At 38.6% G+C, this 20,666-nt stretch overlaps 1 protein-coding gene across 1 annotated transcript in view; it reads right to left on the reverse strand.

Annotated features, from left to right (window-relative positions):
* The window catches only part of Asciz (ASCIZ zinc finger protein), a 38,812-nt gene extending 18,527 nt beyond the window's left edge, over window positions 1–20,285 (reverse strand). Inside the window, exons 1-4 of the mRNA XM_071673664.1 lie at window positions 19,493–20,285; window positions 17,197–17,349; window positions 15,252–15,392; window positions 4,253–4,461 (exon numbers count right to left, since the gene is read on the reverse strand). Of these exons, the coding sequence (XP_071529765.1) occupies window positions 4,253–4,461; window positions 15,252–15,392; window positions 17,197–17,349; window positions 19,493–19,549 (560 nt within the window). The 5' untranslated portion in view covers window positions 19,550–20,285. The remainder of the gene's footprint in view (window positions 1–4,252; window positions 4,462–15,251; window positions 15,393–17,196; window positions 17,350–19,492) is intronic.
* Window positions 20,286–20,666: the final 381 nt, after the last annotated feature.

Here is a 20,666-nt window from a genome sequence, read left to right on the forward strand (position 1 = left end):
GCTGAAGAGGGTGTGTTGAAATGGTTTGGACATATGAAGAGATGTGTGAGGAAAAGTTGACAAAGTGGATATATGGGTCAGAGGTGGAGGGAACAAGGTGAAGCAGGAGACCAAACTGGAGGTGGAAGGATGGAGTGAAAAAGATTTTGTGATCAGGGCCTGAACATACAGGAGGGTGAGAGGCATGCAAGGAATAGAGTGAATTGGAACGATGTGGTATACCGGAGTTGACATGCTGTCATTGGATTGAACCAGGGAATGTGAAATATCTGGGGTAAACCATGGAAAGGTCTGTGGGGCCTGGATAAGAATAGCGAGTTGTGGTTTCGGTGCATTACACATGACAATTAGAGACAGAGTGTGAATGAATGTGACCTTTTTTCTTGTTTTCCTGGCACTACCTCACTGAAATGGGGGATAGCAATGCCAATTGCTGTGGGGCAGGGTAGCGCTGAAAATGGATGAATGCAAGAAAGTACGAATATGTACAAGTGTATATATGTCTGTGTGTATATATATATATATATATATATATATATATATATATATATATATATATATATATATATATATATACACAAGTCAATTGGGAGGTAAGTTTGAATGGAGAAAAACTGGAGGAAGTAAAGTGTTTTAGATATCTGGGAGTGGATCTGGCAGCGGATGGAACCATGGAAGCGGAAGTGAATCATAGGGTGGGGGAGGGGGCGAAAATTCTGGGAGCCTTGAAGAATGTATGGAAGTCGAGAACATTATCTCGGAAAGCAAAAATGGGTATGTTTGAGGGGGAAGGGGGTTGTTATTCCATGTGTGGCAAGGTGGCAATGGGAACAAATAAAGACAGACAGTATGAATTATGTACATGTGTATATATATGTATATGTCTCTGTGTGTATATATATGTGTACACTGAGATGTATAGGTATGTATATTTGCATGTGTGGACGTGTATGTATATACATGTGTATGTGGGCGGGTTGGGCCATTCTTTCGTCTGTTTCCTTGCGCTACCTCGCTAACGCGGGAGACAGCGACAAAGCACAATGAATGAATAAATAAATAAATATATATATATATATATATAGATATATATATATATATATATATATATATATATATATATATTTTTTTTTTTTTTTTTTTCATACTATTCGCCATTTCCCGCGATAGCGAGGTAGCGTTAAGAACAGAGGACTGGGCCTTTGAGGGAATATCCTCACCTGGCCCTCTTCTCTGTTCCTTCTTTTGGAAAATTAAAAAAAAAAAAAACGAGAGGGGAGGATTTCCAGCCCCCCGCTCCCTTCCCTTTTAGTCGCCTTATACGACACGCAGGGAATACGTGGGAAGTATTCTTTCTCCCCTATCCCCAGGGAATATATATATATATATATATATATATATATATATATATATATATATATATATATTTTTTTTTTTTCTTTTTTTTTTACCTCGTCGCTGTCTCCCGCGGTTGCGAGGTAGCGCAAGGAAACAGACGAAAGAAATGGCCCAACCCCCCCATACACATGTACATACACACGTCCACACACGCAAATATACATACCTACACAGCCTTCCATGGTTTACCCCGGACGCTTCACATGCCTTGATTCAATCCACTGACAGCACGTCAATCCCTGTATACCACATCGCTCCAATTCACTCTATTCCTTGCCCTCCTTTCACCCTCCTGCATGTTCAGGCCCCGATCACACAAAATCCTTTTCACTCCATCTTTCCACCTCCAATTTGGTCTCCCTCTTCTCCTCGTTCCCTCCACCTCCGACACATATATCCTCTTGGTCAATCTTTCCTCACTCATTCTCTCCATGTGCCCAAACCATTTCAAAACACCCTCTTCTGCTCTCTCAACCACGCTCTTTTTATTTCCACACATCTCTCTTACCCTTACGTTACTTACTCGATCAAACCACCTCACACCACACATTGTCCTCAAACATCTCATTTCCAGCACCTCCATCCTCCTGCGCACAACTCTATCCATAGCCCACGCCTCGCAACCATACAACATTGTTGGAACCACTATTCCTTCAAACATACCCATTTTTGCTTTCCGAGATAATGTTCTCGACTTCCACACATTTTTCAAGGCTCCCAAAATTTTCGCCCCCTCCCCCACCCTATGATCCACTTCCGCTTCCATGGTTCCATCCGCTGACAGATCCACTCCCAGATATCTAAAACACTTCACTTCCTCCAGTTTTTCTCCATTCAAACTCACCTCCCAATTGACTTGACCCTCAACCCTACTGTACCTAATAACCTTGCTCTTATTCACATTTACTCTTAACTTTCTTCTTCCACACACTTTACCAAACTCCGTCACCAGCTTCTGCAGTTTCTCACATGAATCCGCCACCAGCGCTGTATCATCAGCGAACAACAACTGACTCACTTCCCAAGCTCTCTCATCCCCAACAGACTTCATACTTGCCCCTCTTTCCAAGACTCTTGCATTTACCTCCCTAACAACCCCATCCATAAACAAATTAAACAACCATGGAGACATCACACACCCCTGCCGCAAACCTACATTCACTGAGAACCAATCACTTTCCTCTCTTCCTACACGTACACATGCCTTACATGCTCGATAAAAACTTTTCACTGCTTCTAACAACTTGCCTCCCACACCATATATTCTTAATACCTTCCACAGAGCATCTCTATCAACTCTATCATATGCCTTCTCCAGATCCATAAATGCTACATACAAATCCATTTGCTTTTCTAAGTATTTCTCACATACATTCTTCAAAACAAACACATGATCCACACATCCTCTACCACTTCTGAAACCACACTGCTCTTCCCCAATCTGATGCTCTGTACCTGCCTTCACCCTCTCAATCAATACCCTCCCATATAATTTACCAGGAATACTCAACAAACTTATACCTCTGTAATTTGAGCACTCACTCTTATCCCCTTTGCCTTTGTACAATGGCACTATGCACGCATTCCGCCAAACCTCAGGCACCTCACCATGAGTCATACATACATTAAATAACCTTACCAACCAGTCAACAATACAGTCACCCCCTTTTTTAATAAATTCCACTGCAATACCATCCAAACCTGCTGCCTTGCCGGCTTTCATCTTCCGCAAAGCTTTTACTACCTCTTCTCTGTTTACCAAATCATTTTCCCTAACCCTCTCACTTTGCACACCACCTCGACCCAAACACCCTATATCTGCCACTCTGTCATCAGACACATTCAACAAACCTTCAAAATACTCATTCCATCTCCTTCTCACATCACCACTACTTGTTATCACCTCCCCATTTACGCTCTTCAGGTGCCTGAGGATTGGCGGAATGCGTGCATAGTGCCATTGTACAAAGGCAAAGGGGATATATATATATATATATATATATATATATATATATATATATATATATATATATATATATATATATATATATATATTTATTTATATATATATATATATATATATATATTTATTTATTTATTCATTCATTTTGCTTTGTCGCTGTCTCCCGCGTTAGCGAGGTAGCGCAAGGAAACAGACGAAAGAATGGCCCAACCCGCCCACATACACATGTATATACATATTATTTATATTTATATATATATATATATATATATATATATATATATATATATATAATATATATAATTTCTTCAGAATCTGGGCAACATTATAAATTAACAAATGGCCCTTAAGAATTTGAGCATTTGTTTGTTACTCTCTTACAGGCCACACCATCACACCCGAGATGCCACAGTACCTAAATGTGTGTACTTCAGAATCTGGGCAACGTTTTATGCTAAAGCACATTGGCCTTCATGTGTATGTGCATGTATGCATGTATTTGTTTGTTACACATTCATGGCTGAACCATAGACCTAGAGGCCTAACATTTTGTGATTAGCTATGTCAAGGTTACAGGCCTAGCTTTAAGACCAATATGGGCCAATTTTTCCCTGGCAGCCTTAGTTAGCCCAAATAGCCTATAATAAAACAATGTCTGAAAAATTTTCCTTTTCCTTTTTAAACACATCTATCAATTCAACATATTTATCTTAACATCTATAAATTCAACATATTTCTCAGTTACACAATACCTATTTTCAGTAAACATGCTAACATTTTGCAAGAGTAGGGTATACTAAAAACAATATTGCCTTGAAATGTGAAATTAAAGTAACTTCTTTAGAAAACTAGGAATGGGAAGGATATGTAGAAACTATGGAACCAATGTACCTTAATGCTTGGACTGTGGAGTGATGGAAGGCATGGGCAGAACGGCGAGCATGAGTTTGCAAAGTTTCAACAGAAGAAAAACTGCGGCCACAACCACATAAAAGCTGCAGTCCACAGGCACGACGGTGGTGGGCAAGCAAAGCTGCAGTGCTGAAAGACTGACCACAGTCACATGCATGGCAACGAACAGCATGGACTTTCAGGTAGTGCTGATGAAAGAAAACCTGGTTAAATTGAGGCAAAAATAGACTACAACACTGTACATGATAATTATTTAATATAAACCTTCTAATATAACATTATAAGGAAGAATGAGTCAACAAATTAGGTGGAAGCTGAGAAAATCCACCGAACCGGTAAAAACACTAAGTCTACTCTTCTGTGTGTAATTTCCTATACAAAAAGTATGATGAGGGAGTTCTACATTCATGGGGACCCATTTTCTGAAATTTATCATACAACTTTTTGAGCTTTTGTATAATGCTAGCACTCACAGTTCTATTACTTAACATATTGTATTTATTACCACTCATGCAAATATGCCCTATATTTGCATCTTTTGATGAATGGTTTACAGATGACTCTGTCAATACTTTTGTGGCAACTTAAAGATTGAATCACATTCGCCTGCGTATTCATGCATGTCAATGTATTACGCAGCTTATGTCCACTAAGATTTGTATATCACTGCGTCACTGTTCACTGTCTCAAAAAGTTTAAAGTAATGATCTGTAATGTTGGGAACCCTTAAAGGAAAACTAATTTCTTTTCATAAAATCATAATTACAATGCTGCTCTTAATATCACTTTGGTTTTATAGTGTTTTTCTTCTGGTGGAACACTTTGGTCCACTAAAAATTACATAAAATTTATATTACATATATGGATGAATCTACTGCTACATGGCAATGATGTCTGTGTGGGGAGACGTGTATGTCACCTCTTGGCAGGACAAAACTGAGCTAAACTAGTTTAAGACAGCTGTGATAGAAGAAATGAGTATTATCCCCACCAATGGATTGTGGATGTAAATACGGGGAGTTCTTGCATAATGATGGGGTCATGTTCCTTGTGATTTGTCATTATAAAGTCGTCGTACAAGTTAAAGAAACCCATATTATATGGGGGCTATATTCTACACCAAAAATTTTCCCATCTAATTCCCATGTATGGACTATCTGAAACATCATAGCTAACTTTTAATATATCACACTCTGTCATGACATTGATTATACTCTCTGATTCAGCAACTGTTGCCATTTCAATGGAAAATCAGACTATTCATATCATATATACATGGGTAACCAGCAATCTCAGGTTACTACCAACCCAAAAGTTTTGAGCAAAATATCCTTCATTTATCATATATCTTTTGTATCAGTTGGGACGTGAGTTTAAATAGAAAAAAATTGGAGGAACAGAAGTGTTTTAGATACCTGGCAGCAAATGGAACCATGGAAGTGGAAGTAAGTCATTGGATGGGTGAGGGGGTGAAGGCTTTGGGAGCACTGAAGGATGTGTGGAAGGACAGACCAATATTTGGGAAGTCAAAAATATTATATGAATGTGAGGCATGGGCTATAGATAAAACTGCATGGAGAAGGATGGGTGTGTTGTACAAGAAACGTTTGAGAACAATATATGGTGTGAGTAGTTTGATTAATTAAGTAATGAAAAGGTAATAGAGAGTTATGGTAATAAAAAAAAAGTGGTTGAGAGCTGAAGAGGATGTGCTGAAATGGTTTGGAAGTACAGAGAGAACAAGTATAGAAAGGTTGAAAAAGAGGCTATATGTGTTAGAAGAAGAGGGAACAAAGAAAACAGGCAGACCAAACTGGAGATGTAAGGATGCATTGAACATTTTTTTGAGCAATTAGGGATGGTGTGAGGGCAATAACTGAAGAAGGGGTAGCACTATTAAGAAAGCAGGAATTGTGGGAATGTGACAGAGAGCAAGGAAGTGAACTTCAGACCAATGTGGATGAAAATGAAAGTGGATTGCAAAAGATGGATAATAACTAGTGTTTATGCACCTAGACAGGTCTTTGGCACGGAGTTTTGGAAGCAAATGAGCAAATGTGTCAGCAGTTTCAAAGCAAGAGATTGGGTACTGGTGATGAGTGATTTAAAGGCAAGAGAATAATGTGGAAGAATGTGTGATATTCAGTGAGGTGAATGGAAATGGTGTGCAGCTTGTGGAGCTGTCTCCTGACAAAAGACTGGTGATTGGTAATACCTGATTTAAAAAAAGGGACATATCTTATTATTTTCTTTCATACTTGATTACCATTTCCTGCATTAGTGAGGTAGTGCCAGGAACAAAAGAAGAAAGGCACATCTGCTCACATACACATATATATACATATATGCACACACACATATTTTTTTTTTTTTGCTTTGTCGCTGTCTCCCGCGTTTGCAAGGTAGCGCAAGGAAACAGACGAAAGAAATGGCCCAACCCACCCTCATACACATGTATATACATACACATCCACACACACAAAGATACATACCTACACAGCTTTCCATGGTTTAACCCAGACGCTTCACATGCCCTGATTCAATCCACTGACAGCACGTCAACCCCGGTATACCACATCGATCCAATTCACTCTATTCCTTGCCCTCCTTTCACCCTCCTGCGTGTTCAGGCCCTGATCACACAAAATCTTTTTCACTCCATCTTTCCACCTCCAATTTGGTCTCCCACTTCTCCTCGTTCCCTCCACCTCCGACACATATATCCTCTTAGTCAATCTTTCCTCACTCATTCTCTCCATGTGCCCAAACCATTTCAGAACACCCTCTTCTGCTCTCTCAACCACGCTCTTTTTATTTCCACACATCTCTCTTACCCTTACGTTACTTACTCGATCAAACCACCTCACACCACACATTGTCCTCAAACATCTCATTTCCAGCACATCCACCCTCCTGCGCACAACTCTATCCATAGCCCACGCCTCGCAACCATACAACATTGTTGGAACCACTATTCCTTCAAACATACCCATTTTTGCTTTCCGAGATAATGTTCTCGACTTCCACACATTCTTCAAGGCTCCCAGGATTTTCGCCCCCTCCCTCACCCTATGATCCACTTCCGCTTCCATGGTTCCATCCGCTGCCAGATCCACTCCCAGATATCTAAAACACTTTACTTCCTCCAGTTTTTCTCCATTCAAACTTAACTCCCAATTGACTTGACCCTCAACCCTACTGTACCTAATAACCTTGCTCTTATTCACATTTACTCTTAACTTTCTTCTTTCACACACTTTACCAAACTCAGTCACCAGCTTCTGCAGTTTCTCACATGAATCAGCCACCAGCGCTGTATCATCAGCGAACAACAACTGACTCACTTCCCAAGCTCTCTCATCCCCAACAGACTTCATACTTGCCCCTCTTTCCAAAACTCTTGCATTCACCTCCCTAACAACCCCATCCATAAACAAATTAAACAACCATGGAGACATCACACACCCCTGCCGCAAACCTACATTCACTGAGAACCAATCACTTTCCTCTCTTCCTACACGTACACATGCCTTACATCCTCGATAAAAACTTTTCACTGCTTCTAACAACTTGCCTCCCACACCATATATTCTTAATACTTTCCACAGAGCATCTCTATCAACTCTATCATATGCCTTCTCCAGATCCATAAATGCTACATACAAATCCATTTGCTTTTCTAAGTATTTCTCACATACATTCTTCAAAGCAAACACCTGATCCACACATCCTCTACCACTTCTGAAACCACACTGCTCTTCCCCAATCTGATGCTCTGTACATGCCTTCACCCTCTCAATCAATACCCTCCCATATAATTTACCAGGAATACTCAACAAACTTATACCTCTGAAATTTGAGCACTCACTCTTATCCCCTTTGCCTTTGTACAATGGCACTATGCACACATTCCGCCAATCCTCAGGCACCTCACCATGAGTCATACATACATTAAATAACCTTACCAACCAGTCAATAATACAGTCACCCCCTTTTTTAATAAATTCCACTGCAATACCATCCAAACCTGCTGCCTTGCCGGCTTTCATCTTCCGCAAAGCTTTTACTACCTCTTCTCTGTTTACCAAATCATTTTCCCTAACCCTCTCACTTTGCACAACACCTCGACCAAAACACCCTATATCTGCCACTCTATCATCAAACACATTCAACAAACCTTCAAAATACTCACTCCATCTCTTTCTCACATCACCACTACTTGTTATCACCTCCCCATTTGCGCCCTTCACTGAAGTTCCCATTTGCTCCCTTGTCTTACGCACTTTATTTACCTCCTTCCAGAACATCTTTTTATTCTCCCTAAAATTTAATGATACTCTCTCACCCTAACTCTCATTTGCCCTCTTTTTCACCTCTTGCACCTTTCTCTTGACCTCCTGTCTCTTTCTTTTATACATCTCCCACTCAATTGCATTTTTTCCCTGCAAAAATTGTCCAAATGCCTCTCTCTTCTCTTTCACTAATAATCTTACTTCTTCATCCCACCACTCACTACCCTTTCTAATCAACCCACCTCCCACTCTTCTCATGCCACAAGCATCTTTTGCGCAATCCATCACTGATTCCCTAAATACATCCCATTCCTCCCCCACTCCCCTTACTTCAATTGTTCTCACCTTTTTCCATTCTGTACTCAGTCTCTCCTGGTACTTCCTCACACAAGTCTCCTTCCCAAGCTCACTTACTCTCACCACCCTCTTCACCCCAACATTCACTCTTCTTTTCTGAAAGCCCATACAAATCTTCACCTTAGCCTCCACAAGATAATGATCAGACATCCCTCCAGCTGCACCTCTCAGCACATTAACATCCAAAAGTCTCTCTTTCGCGCGCTTGTCAATTAACACGTAATCCAATAACGCTCTCTGGCCATCTCTCCTACTTACAAACGTATACTTATGTATATCTCGCTTTTTAAACCAGGTATTCCCAATCACCAGTCCTTTTTCAGCACATAAATCTACAAGCTCTTCACCATTTCCATTTACAACACTGAACACCCCATGTATACCAAATATTCCCTCAACTGCCACATTACTCACCTTTGCATTCAAATCACCCATCACTATAACCCGGTCTCATGCATCAAAACCACTAACACACTCATTCAGCTGCTCCCAAAACACTTGCCTCTCATGATCTTTCTTCTCATGCCCAGGTGCATATGCACCAATAATCACCTATCTCTCTCCATCAACTTTCAGTTTTACCCATATTAATCGAGAATTTATTTCTTACATTCTATCACATACTCCCACAACTCCTGTTTCAGGAGTACTGCTACTCCTTCCCTTGCTCTTGTCCTCTCACTAACCCCTGACTTTACTCCCAAGACATTCCCACACCACTGTTCCCCTTTACCCTTGAGCTTCATTTCACTCAGAGCCAAAACATCCAGGTTCCTTTCCTCAAACATACTACCTATCTCTCCTTTTTTCACATTTTGGTTACATCCACACACATTTAGACACCCCAGTCTGAGCCTTCAAGGAGGATGAGCACTCCCCGCGTGACTCCTTCTTCTGTTTCCCATTTTTAGAAAGTTAAAAAATACAAGGAGGGGAGGATTTCTGGCCCCCCGCTCCCGTCCCCTCTAGTCGCCTTCTACGACACGCGAGGAATGCGTGGGAAGTATTCTTTCACACCTATCCCCAGGGATAATATACATATATATGCATATATATATACATATACACATACATACACACATATACATATATATACATATGAAAAATGTAAGAAATAATTTAGAAAACTGAAACTTCTAGCTTGAAATGAAATGAAAAAAATGAATGTCACATAATGGTTCAACCTCTGGCTATGGAAAAGGGAAATGTATAATTCATTTACACAAACGTCAATAGTAGTTTTCATCAATTTAACCACTGTATCATACTGCCTGGTCCACTTCTCTTACCATGAAACAGGAATATTGGCTTATGATGTTTCTCAATTTTCTTCATTACACAAAGTACAACCATATCTTGGATACATGAGGGTAGGTAATTGGTCATCCGCCATAATAAAGCCTTGACAGACCAAAAATTTATCTGGACCTCAACTTTTCCAGTACATTTATGAAAAACACCTTTTTGCTTTCCATCTCTTTCACTTTGAAAAAAAAAAAAAAAAAAAAGAATAAGCTTCAATGTCTAAGCTACATTTTTTTCCAATTTCACTATTTTCTTGAAATTGGAAAAAAAATGTAGCTTAGACATTGAAGCTTTTTTTTTTTTTTTTTTTTTTTTTTCAAATGATAGAGATGGAAAGCAAAAAGGTGTTTTTCATAAACATACATATACATATATATACATCCATGTGTGAACGAATGGGGCCTTTGTTGTCTTTTCCTAGCGCTACCTCGCACACATGAGGGGGGAGGGGGATGGTATTCCATGTGTGGCGAGGTGGCGATGGGAATGAATAAAGGCAGACAGTGTGAATTGTGTGCATGGGTATATATGTGTGTGTATATATATGTGTACACTGAGATGTATAGGTATGTATATTTGCGTGTGTGGACGTGTATGTATATACATGTGTATGGGGGTGGGTTGGGCCATTTCTTTCGTCTGTTTCCTTGTGCTACCTCGCAAACGCGGGAGACAGCGACAAAGCAAAATAATAATAATAACATACATGTATACTGACACATGCACATACACACAGTTGCTGTTCACCAATGTTACAGCACTGGAGGCTGATTCAAGTGAGAAACTGCAGAAGTTGGTGACTGAGTTTGGAAAAGTGTGTGAAAGGAGGAAGTTGACAATAATTGTGAATATGAGCAAGGTTATTAGGTTCAGCATGGTTGAGGAACAAGTTAATTGAGATGCAAGTTTGAATGGAGAAAAATTCGAGGAAGTTAAGCGTTGTGGATATCTGGCAGAGGACTTAGCAGCGAATGGAACTATGGAAGCGTAAGAGAGTCACAGGGTGGGCGAGGGGGACGAAGGTTCTGGGAGCGATGAAGAATGTTTAGAAAGAGAGAATGTTATCTTAGAGAGCAAAAACGGTTGTCTGAAGGAATAGTAGTTCCAACAATATTATATGGTCACAAGGCATGACTATAGATAGGGTTGTATGGAGGGTGGATGTGTAGGAAATGAAATGTCTGAGGACAATATGTGGTGTGAGGAGGTTTGACTGAGAAAGTAATAAAAGGATGAGAGAGATGTGTGGAAATAAAAAGAGTGTGGTTGAGAGAGCTGAAGAGGGTGTGTTGAAATGGTTTGGACATATGAAGAGATGTGTGAGGAAAAGTTGACAAAGTGGATATATGGGTCAGAGGTGGAGGGAACAAGGTGAAGCAGGAGACCAAACTGGAGGTGGAAGGATGGAGTGAAAAAGATTTTGTGATCAGGGCCTGAACATACAGGAGGGTGAGAGGCATGCAAGGAATAGAGTGAATTGGAACGATGTGGTATACCGGAGTTGACATGCTGTCATTGGATTGAACCAGGGAATGTGAAATATCTGGGGTAAACCATGGAAAGGTCTGTGGGGCCTGGATAAGAATAGCGAGTTGTGGTTTCGGTGCATTACACATGACAATTAGAGACAGAGTGTGAATGAATGTGGCCTTTTTTCTTGTTTTCCTGGCACTACCTCACTGAAATGGGGGATAGCAATGCCAATTGCTGTGGGGCAGGGTAGCGCTGAAAATGGATGAATGCAAGAAAGTACGAATATGTACAAGTGTATATATGTCTGTGTGTGTGTATATATATATATATATATATATATATATATATATATATATATATATATATATATATATATATATATATACACACAAGTCAATTGGGAGGTAAGTTTGAATGGAGAAAAACTGGAGGAAGTAAAGTGTTTTAGATATCTGGGAGTGGATCTGGCAGCGGATGGAACCATGGAAGCGGAAGTGAATCATAGGGTGGGGGAGGGGGCGAAAATTCTGGGAGCCTTGAAGAATGTATGGAAGTCGAGAACATTATCTCGGAAAGCAAAAATGGGTATGTTTGAGGGGGAAGGGGGTTGTTATTCCATGTGTGGCGAGGTGGCGATGGGAACAAATAAAGACAGACAGTATGAATTATGTACATGTGTATATATATGTATATGTCTCTGTGTGTATATATATGTGTACACTGAGATGTATAGGTATGTATATTTGCATGTGTGGACGTGTATGTATATACATGTGTATGTGGGCGGGTTGGGCCATTCTTTCGTCTGTTTCCTTGCGCTACCTCGCTAACGCGGGAGACAGCGACAAAGCAAAATGAATGAATGAATAAATAAATAAATATATATATATATATATATATATATATATATATATATATATATATATATATATATATATATATATATATTTATTTATATATATATATATATATATATCTATTTATTTATTCATTCATTTTGCTTTGTCGCTGTCTCCCGCGTTAGCGAGGTAGCGCAAGGAAACAGACGAAAGAATGGCCCAACCCGCCCACATACACATGTATATACATATTATTTATATATATATATATATATATATATATATATATATATATATATATATATATATATATATATATATATATATATATATATATATATATATATATATATATATATATATATATATATATATATATGCCTTACATCCTCGATAAAAACTTTTCACTGCTTCTAACAACTTGCCTCCCACACCATATATTCTTAATACCTTCCACAGAGCATCTCTATCAACTCTATCATATGCCTTCTCCAGATCCATAAATGCTACATACAAATCCATTTGCTTTTCTAAGTATTTCTCACATACATTCTTCAAAACAAACACATGATCCACACATCCTCTACCACTTCTGAAACCACACTGCTCTTCCCCAATCTGATGCTCTGTACATGCCTTCACCCTCTCAATCAATACCCTCCCATATAATTTACCAGGAATACTCAACAAACTTATACCTCTGTAATTTGAGCACTCACTCTTATCCCCTTTGCCTTTGTACAATGGCACTATGCACGCATTCCGCCAATCCTCAGGCACCTCACCATGAGTCATACGTACATTAAATAACCTTACCAACCAGTCAATAATACAGTCACCCCCTTTTTTAATAAATTCCACTCCAATACCATCCAAGCCTGCTGCCTTGCCGGCTTTCATCTTCCGCAAAGCTTTTACTACCTCTTCTCTGTTTACCAAATCATTTTCCCTAACCATCTCACTTTGCACACCACCTCGACCAAAACACCCTATATCTGCCACTCTATCATCAAACACATTCAACAAACCTTCAAAATACTCACTCCATCTCCTTCTCACATCACCACTACTTGTTATCTCCTCCCCATTTGCGCCCTTCACTGAAGTTCCCATTTGCTCCCTTGTCTTACGCACTTTATTTACCTCCTTCCAGAACATCTTTTTATTCTCCCTAAAATTCAATGATACTCTCTCACCCCAACTCTCATTTGCCCTCTTTTTCACCTCTTGCACCTTTCTCTTGAACTCCTGTCTCTTTCTTTTATACATCTCCCACTCAATTGCATTTTTTCCCTGCAAAAATCGTCCAAATGCCTCTCTCTTCTCTTTCACTAATAATCATACTTCTTCATCCCACCACTCACTACCCTTTCTAATCAGCCCACCTCCCACTCTTCTCATGCCACAAGCATCTTTTGCGCAATCCATCACTGATTCCCTAAATACATCCCATTCCTCCCCCACTCCCCTTACTTCCATTGTTCTCACCTTTTTCCATTCTGTACTCAGTCTCTCCTGGTACTTCCTCACACAAGTCTCCTTCCAAAGCTCACTTACTCTCACCACCCTCTTCACCCCAACATTCACTCTTCTTTTCTGAAAACCCATACAAATCTTCACCTTAGCCTCCACAAGATAATGATCAGACATCCCTCCAGTTGCACCTCTCAGCACATTAACATCCAAAAGTCTCTCTTTCGCGCGCCTGTCAATTAACACAAAATCCAATAACGCTCTCTGGCCATCTCTCCTACTTACATACGTATACTTATGTATATCTCGCTTTTTAAACCAGTTTTATATATATATATATATATATATATATATATATATATATATATATATATATATATATATATATATATATATATTTTTTTTTTTCACACTATTCGCCATTTCCCGCATTAGCGAGGTAGCGTTGAGAACAGAGGACTGGGCCTTTGAGGTAATATCCTCACCTGGCCCCCTTCTCTGTTCCCTCTTTTGGAAAATTAAAAAAAAAGCGAGAGGGGAGGATTTCCAGCCACCCGCTCCTTCCCCTTTTAGTTGCCTTCTACGACATGCAGGGAATAAGTGGGAGGTATTCTTTCTTTCTCCCCCATCCCCAGGGATAATATATATATATATATATATATATATATATGCATATGTTGACATATTTATGTATGTATATGTGTACATGTTGATATGTATATGTGTATATGCCGATATGTATATGTATGTATATGTGCAGTCTCTTGGGGAGGAGAGGGCTTGGGAAGTGAGTCAGTCGTTGTTCGCTGATGATACAGCGCTGGTGGCTGATTCAGGTGAGAAACTGCAGAAGCTGGTGGCTGAGTTTGGTAAAGCGTGTGAAAGAAGAAAGCTGAAAGTAAATGTGAATAAGAGCAAAGTATAATAAATATAAAATAAATAAATGAGCGTGTATGGGCATTTATGTATATATAAGTATATGAGTGGATGGGCCATTCCTCGTCTGTTTCCTGGCACTACATTTGCTGATGAGGGAGACGGCAATCAAGTATGATAAATATAAATGAATACATATTCATACTTGTTCGCAGCCATCCATTCCTAACACCACCCACCCCAGAGGAAACAGCATAAATACAAGGAAGAAAAGACAAAAATTGGCAATGTATACATGAAAAATATCCAAATGCTTTTCACTTATTTTAATCATCAAAACCAAACCCTTCATACAAAAATTACCTGCTTGAGGTACTTCAACTTTGGGAAGTGTCTCCCATTAACACCAAAGTCACTATGATAAACACAGGATGCTACAGGGCAGTGATACCACACGGGTAATCCTGAAATTGGAACATGATTCCTGAAACCTTGATGGTGCACCTGAAAATATAAGAAATAATCAAATTCAAATAATTAACTTAAATAATTGCTTTTCAATCAATTTGGCAATCAAATTCAGGGTTAAGGGAAACTGGTGATCTTCAAAGTTTCTTAACTTGCAATTTCAAACTCAAAAATACAATAAAAGTTTTTTGTATGGAAGCCTTAAGCTATACATTCATGATATGATACAACATAAACTCCTAAATATCTGACTGTGAAGAGAAAGATAATTTCTACAGGTTTTGGGATGTCAAGGGCCTTCCTAACTGAAGTGTCTATATACACTCACCTATTTATGAGTTAAACTAGATGGTAACCTGACCATTAATCTTAATGGAATGCAATATAAATCCAGTCATACAACAAATATGAAAAAATATAAAACTCTTTTACTTCAGCAATTACAGACAAAACAGCACCAACAACAACAAAAAATTTAAGTACATGATTTGATTGAAAGTATTGACGATTTCAAGAAAGTGTGCAGTTTTGAAAGAGCAGTTTTGTATAACATTTCTCATTATCTATGGCATTATAGCACTCTCAACCTAAGAGAACAAAGCACAAGAGTAGGGGGCAAGATAAGTTTGGAAATGTCTTATGGGTAAAGTCAGGGGTTAATGTGAGGGCAAAAAATAAGGAAGGGGTAGTGTTAATGCTGAGGGTGAAAGCCAAGGAAAGGGTAGTGCTAAAGCTGAATGAAGCAGGAATTGTGAGAATGCTTGAAAGAATGTAAGGAAGTGAGAGCCAAACTGATGTGCATAAAAATGAAAATGGATTACAAGAGACTGGTGATTAGTGCTTATGCACTGGCCACGAGAAGAAAGATGAAAAGAAGTGAATGTTCTCTGAGCAACTTAATGTGTCAACAGTTTTGACGCAAGATATCGAGTATTAGTGTCAGCTGATATGAATATAAAGGTGAGTAATGTGGCAGCTGAGATTACTGGAGGGGGGGGGGGGGGCAATCAGTAATGTAAATGAAAATGGTGAACAACTTATGAAATTGTGGGCGGAAAAAGGATTGGTGACCGAGGATACCTGATTTAAAAAGTGATATGCATACGAATACATAGGTGTGAAGGAAAGATAGTATGCAGGAATTACTGGACTACATATCAATTCACAGGCATGTAAAAGAGAGATTTTTGGATCTGTATGTGTTGAGGGGGTAGTTAATGAGATATTTGATAACTATCAGGTGGAGGCATGGGTGAAGATCTGCAGTTCTCAGAAAAAGAGGATATGATAAAGGTAAGATGATGGTAAAAGAGATGTGTGAAGAAACACCGGGATAGTTTGTGTAGATTGACAAAAGGTGAGAGTAAATAAAGCTAGAGGAGTAAGCAAGGAATGGGAAGTATTTAAAGAAGTAGTGCTTGTATGTGCGAGAGAAGTGTGGCATGAGGATAAAGGAGAAGAGTAGGTGAGAACGGGTAGTGAGAGGTGGGATGACAAAGTAAAGTTGCTAAAGAAAGAGAAAAGAGAACGTTTTTAAAAGTTCATAATCTATATGCTTTGTTTCCCATGCTGTCACTATTTTCTGGAAGATTCAGTTCCTTACAAACTCTCTCCTCTATTAACTTCCTTAGATTTTCATTCAACCATGTGGTTCCTTACTTTCCACAATCTATATTAAAGTGCAATAGACTTTTTGGTAACCTTTATAAATGCATTTTTAAGAAACCTTAACACCTTTCCAATCTACACAAGCAGTTTCATATCTCATCCTTAACCCAAAAATCTACCAAAAATCCTTTATCATGACACATACACTAAAATTTACATGAATAAACTCTACCTGACTTAAATGTAGCCTAAGAGCAGAAGAATTGGCAAATGTGCGAGGACATCCCTGTGGACAGTTAATATTGACGGATATGGAGGATAAACTGTCTTCATCTGGGGTAACATGCTGTACGTCAGTGGTTGCCATATGTACCAGATCAATTATCTGCCAAAGGACAGCACACTGTAAAATAGAAGCTTAATCTACATGTATATACACAACATAGTTGCAAATTTCTTTTCCTACATCATGTAAAAAATAAAAATTGTTCATTTCTATATTTCATCAGCTGGTCAAGGTTTAACAACAGTAGCAATTATACTGGTCTACTTGCAAGCAAAGAAAATCATTTCTCAAGAATTTTGATTGTCATTACACTTTCCAAAAACCTAAGCTACTGCAACACATTAATGTTAATCATTTCTCTGAGGGGAGACATCAATAATAATAAGAATCAAAATCTAATCAACAAATGCAAATACTTCAGCTTATCCCCTGATACAATTATTATATGCAATTTCTTCACTAACTACCTGTGCCTTTTCCTTCAATTACAATACCTGATGATTCGTTAATGATGGTGTCATTGTTTTCATGAATGTGGTACATTTTCTTTTTATGTTGGAGGCTCCAATCATGGATGAAAATCCACATCGAGGCTGGACCTTATTGTAATATAGTGAGGGTAACGAACAAGAAAAAGAGACAAGGGAAAGTATTCAAATTTTATGGAAGAAGTGAAAAACCTGTCTTTTAAAATAAGACAGGTCATACATACTGGGAAAGACATGAAAGAGTGGAGTTCCAAACCTTCCAAGTGTAGGGAGAGTGAGTTATCAAAACTGGCTCCCCTTGAGTTGCTAATGGCCACACATTAATCATGTGATGAAGCAACTTGCCAAGTACTGTGTGATCTAGCTAGTGGTGGGGGCACACAAGCAGCTAGCATGAGAACAAAAACAAAGTAATACCCAGAGAAGACAGAATGTGAACCAACACTGCGCCATAAGGCAAGGTCAAGTATTGAAGTTAGTCTTGGTGAATTTATAAGACTGACTGCTTTCAACTCAACTCTGTCAAAAAAGGATGGAGAGCTAAAGCCACCCTAGATATGAGAGTACTCCATACATGGCTGGATCTATCCTTTGAATAAATGGAGCAAATGTTGAGAAAAGAAATTCTGACTTCTAAACAGGATTCCCAGCGGCAGATATAGCTATTTCCACAACGTGGAGTTTTCAGGATAAAGTGGTAGTTACAGCAATACCCAGTATGTCTACTGTCCGAAAAGGCGGAATTACAGAAATGTGTAAGGAGAGAGAAAATCGAGGAATTTTCTATAGACTGAGGGTAGACAATGGGTTCTGCATGCATAAAACTTTACCAGATTTCATTTACATCACTGCAATATCCTGTCCAAGCCGAAGTTTACTGGGGAAGATGTGTCAAGACAAGATGCAGATTGAGTAAGAGAAGCAGCAAAATTGAAGGATATGGAAGAATGCAGTATTTTGTCATCAGCATATGAGTGCATTGGTTATTTGTGAAACATTGGAAATCACTGATAAAAAGGAGAAAAAGAGATGAAGAAATGGACAACATTTAAAGAATATAACAGTTGCAAGGCATGATTTTTAGATCACCGTATCAAAAGATATCAAATAATGCAATATCAGAGTGGGCTGTTGTATTCGGAAAATTGTGAGGTTAAACCAAAATTAGGTAATACATTTGTCAAAGAAAAAAAAAGTAGTTACCTTACCTGTAGGGCATTCAAGAATTATCCTACTGAACCATAAGTCACAAACATGACAGAGTAATATACATATGCTAAAAATGTCAAACACTAGATAATAGACTGAACGTCTAAGCAATCCCCAGGAGGAGACCAATTTAATGTTGGTATATTTCTAGTGAACATTTCAGCAACTAGATGAGATTGGGTAATTTTTCTATGTTCTACTGACTTTTAACTACTATCACTTTATTGATTACTGTGCAACATTATTAAATAAATGTATGGTCCAGCTCTACATAAAAACTACCTTTAAGAGAAGGCTAATTTTGTTTTCAATGCACTAAAAATCCAATTTGGTTCCACAAGAAACAATCTTTGGAAAATGGCTACTGAAGAGCTTTATACTGTTCACAGATTACCAAAATACCAGTGGAGCTGGTTTTGAAGCACTATATGATTGTACGATATTATTTTGCATACTGTGGAAAGGATGATGTATGCTAAATGTATGGTTAAAGTCACAGAAGGTAATAAAGGAAAAAAATATCTGCAACAACGTAAAATCCTCACCTGGTGGCCAAATGACAATGTGAATATGCTAACATTATATTCGTCTCCTTGGATCATGCCATGTCATCTCTTTACATCCATTGCCATGCAATGGTTACATTTCCTTGAGCTTGGCTAAAATAGTGAATAATCACGAGTCCTCACACTAGTGGACAACTTTGGATGACGTTTTCGACGGTTCTGCTGAATTTTTCGAGGTGTGTCATCTACTTTTAATTTAATGCCCCATATTTTCCTGGATACACTACTGTCGCATTATCTAATCCATACTGGTCGAGAAACACAATGCACAAAACCATGCTCTGCAGGTATTTCTGCAAACACTGCATATCACTATATAAAAATCTTCCCTAAAACATTGATAGCAATTACCTAGGGCTAGATTCGAAGTTTTACCTTCACAAGCTTTACATGATTTAATATATTTAAGGACACTGCTTTGACTATGAATTAAACCACTGCTGTATGACTTGGTGCATTATCTTTAAATCGACAAATGAGTGATGGGCGTGGGACACGGAAAATTACGTGGCAGACTAATTAACAGCAGCAATGTATCTTACACTTGCAAATGACATTCATGGAATAAATACACCAAAAATGGTGGAGTGTATTAATTGCATACGCAGGAACTGAATGTGAGGAGGACGGACATATGCACTACCAGATGCCCGATGTCTCCTTACAAAATTGGCTGTCGAGACAATGCTGAAATCTTGTGCAGCCAGTATATTTTCATCGTGAATTAAGTTTTCATCAGAAACTTGAATTTCACAACGAATCTTAGATAATGACGTTTTCATATTTTTTAGCTTCACATTTTTTTTCCACGAAAGTTAACTACCGGTATGAATTTTCCATGATCTTCATCGCCCTCCCCACTAATACTTATCTTTGATAGAGAATAAAGCTCCTAATCAAGCAATGCCACTATACACCATTACTAAATATATGGGACTACATCATAACTAAATATATGGACTTCCTGATATGAAATGTTTACAATCATGCGATTCTCTGGTGCCCCTTAAGTATAAAACTCTTACCGATGTCTGCCAAGAATCACTGTTCATGACTCAGCTGGTTGTGTGGATGATGAAACACTCCCATATTGAAGCCCATGACTTAAAAAGCAGTAATTAGCCCCTTACCTTTCATTGCACATTGATAAGTT

The sequence above is a fragment of the Panulirus ornatus genome, chromosome 19, assembly GCF_036320965.1.
Source record: "Panulirus ornatus isolate Po-2019 chromosome 19, ASM3632096v1, whole genome shotgun sequence".
Lineage (NCBI taxonomy): Eukaryota > Metazoa > Arthropoda > Malacostraca > Decapoda > Palinuridae > Panulirus > Panulirus ornatus.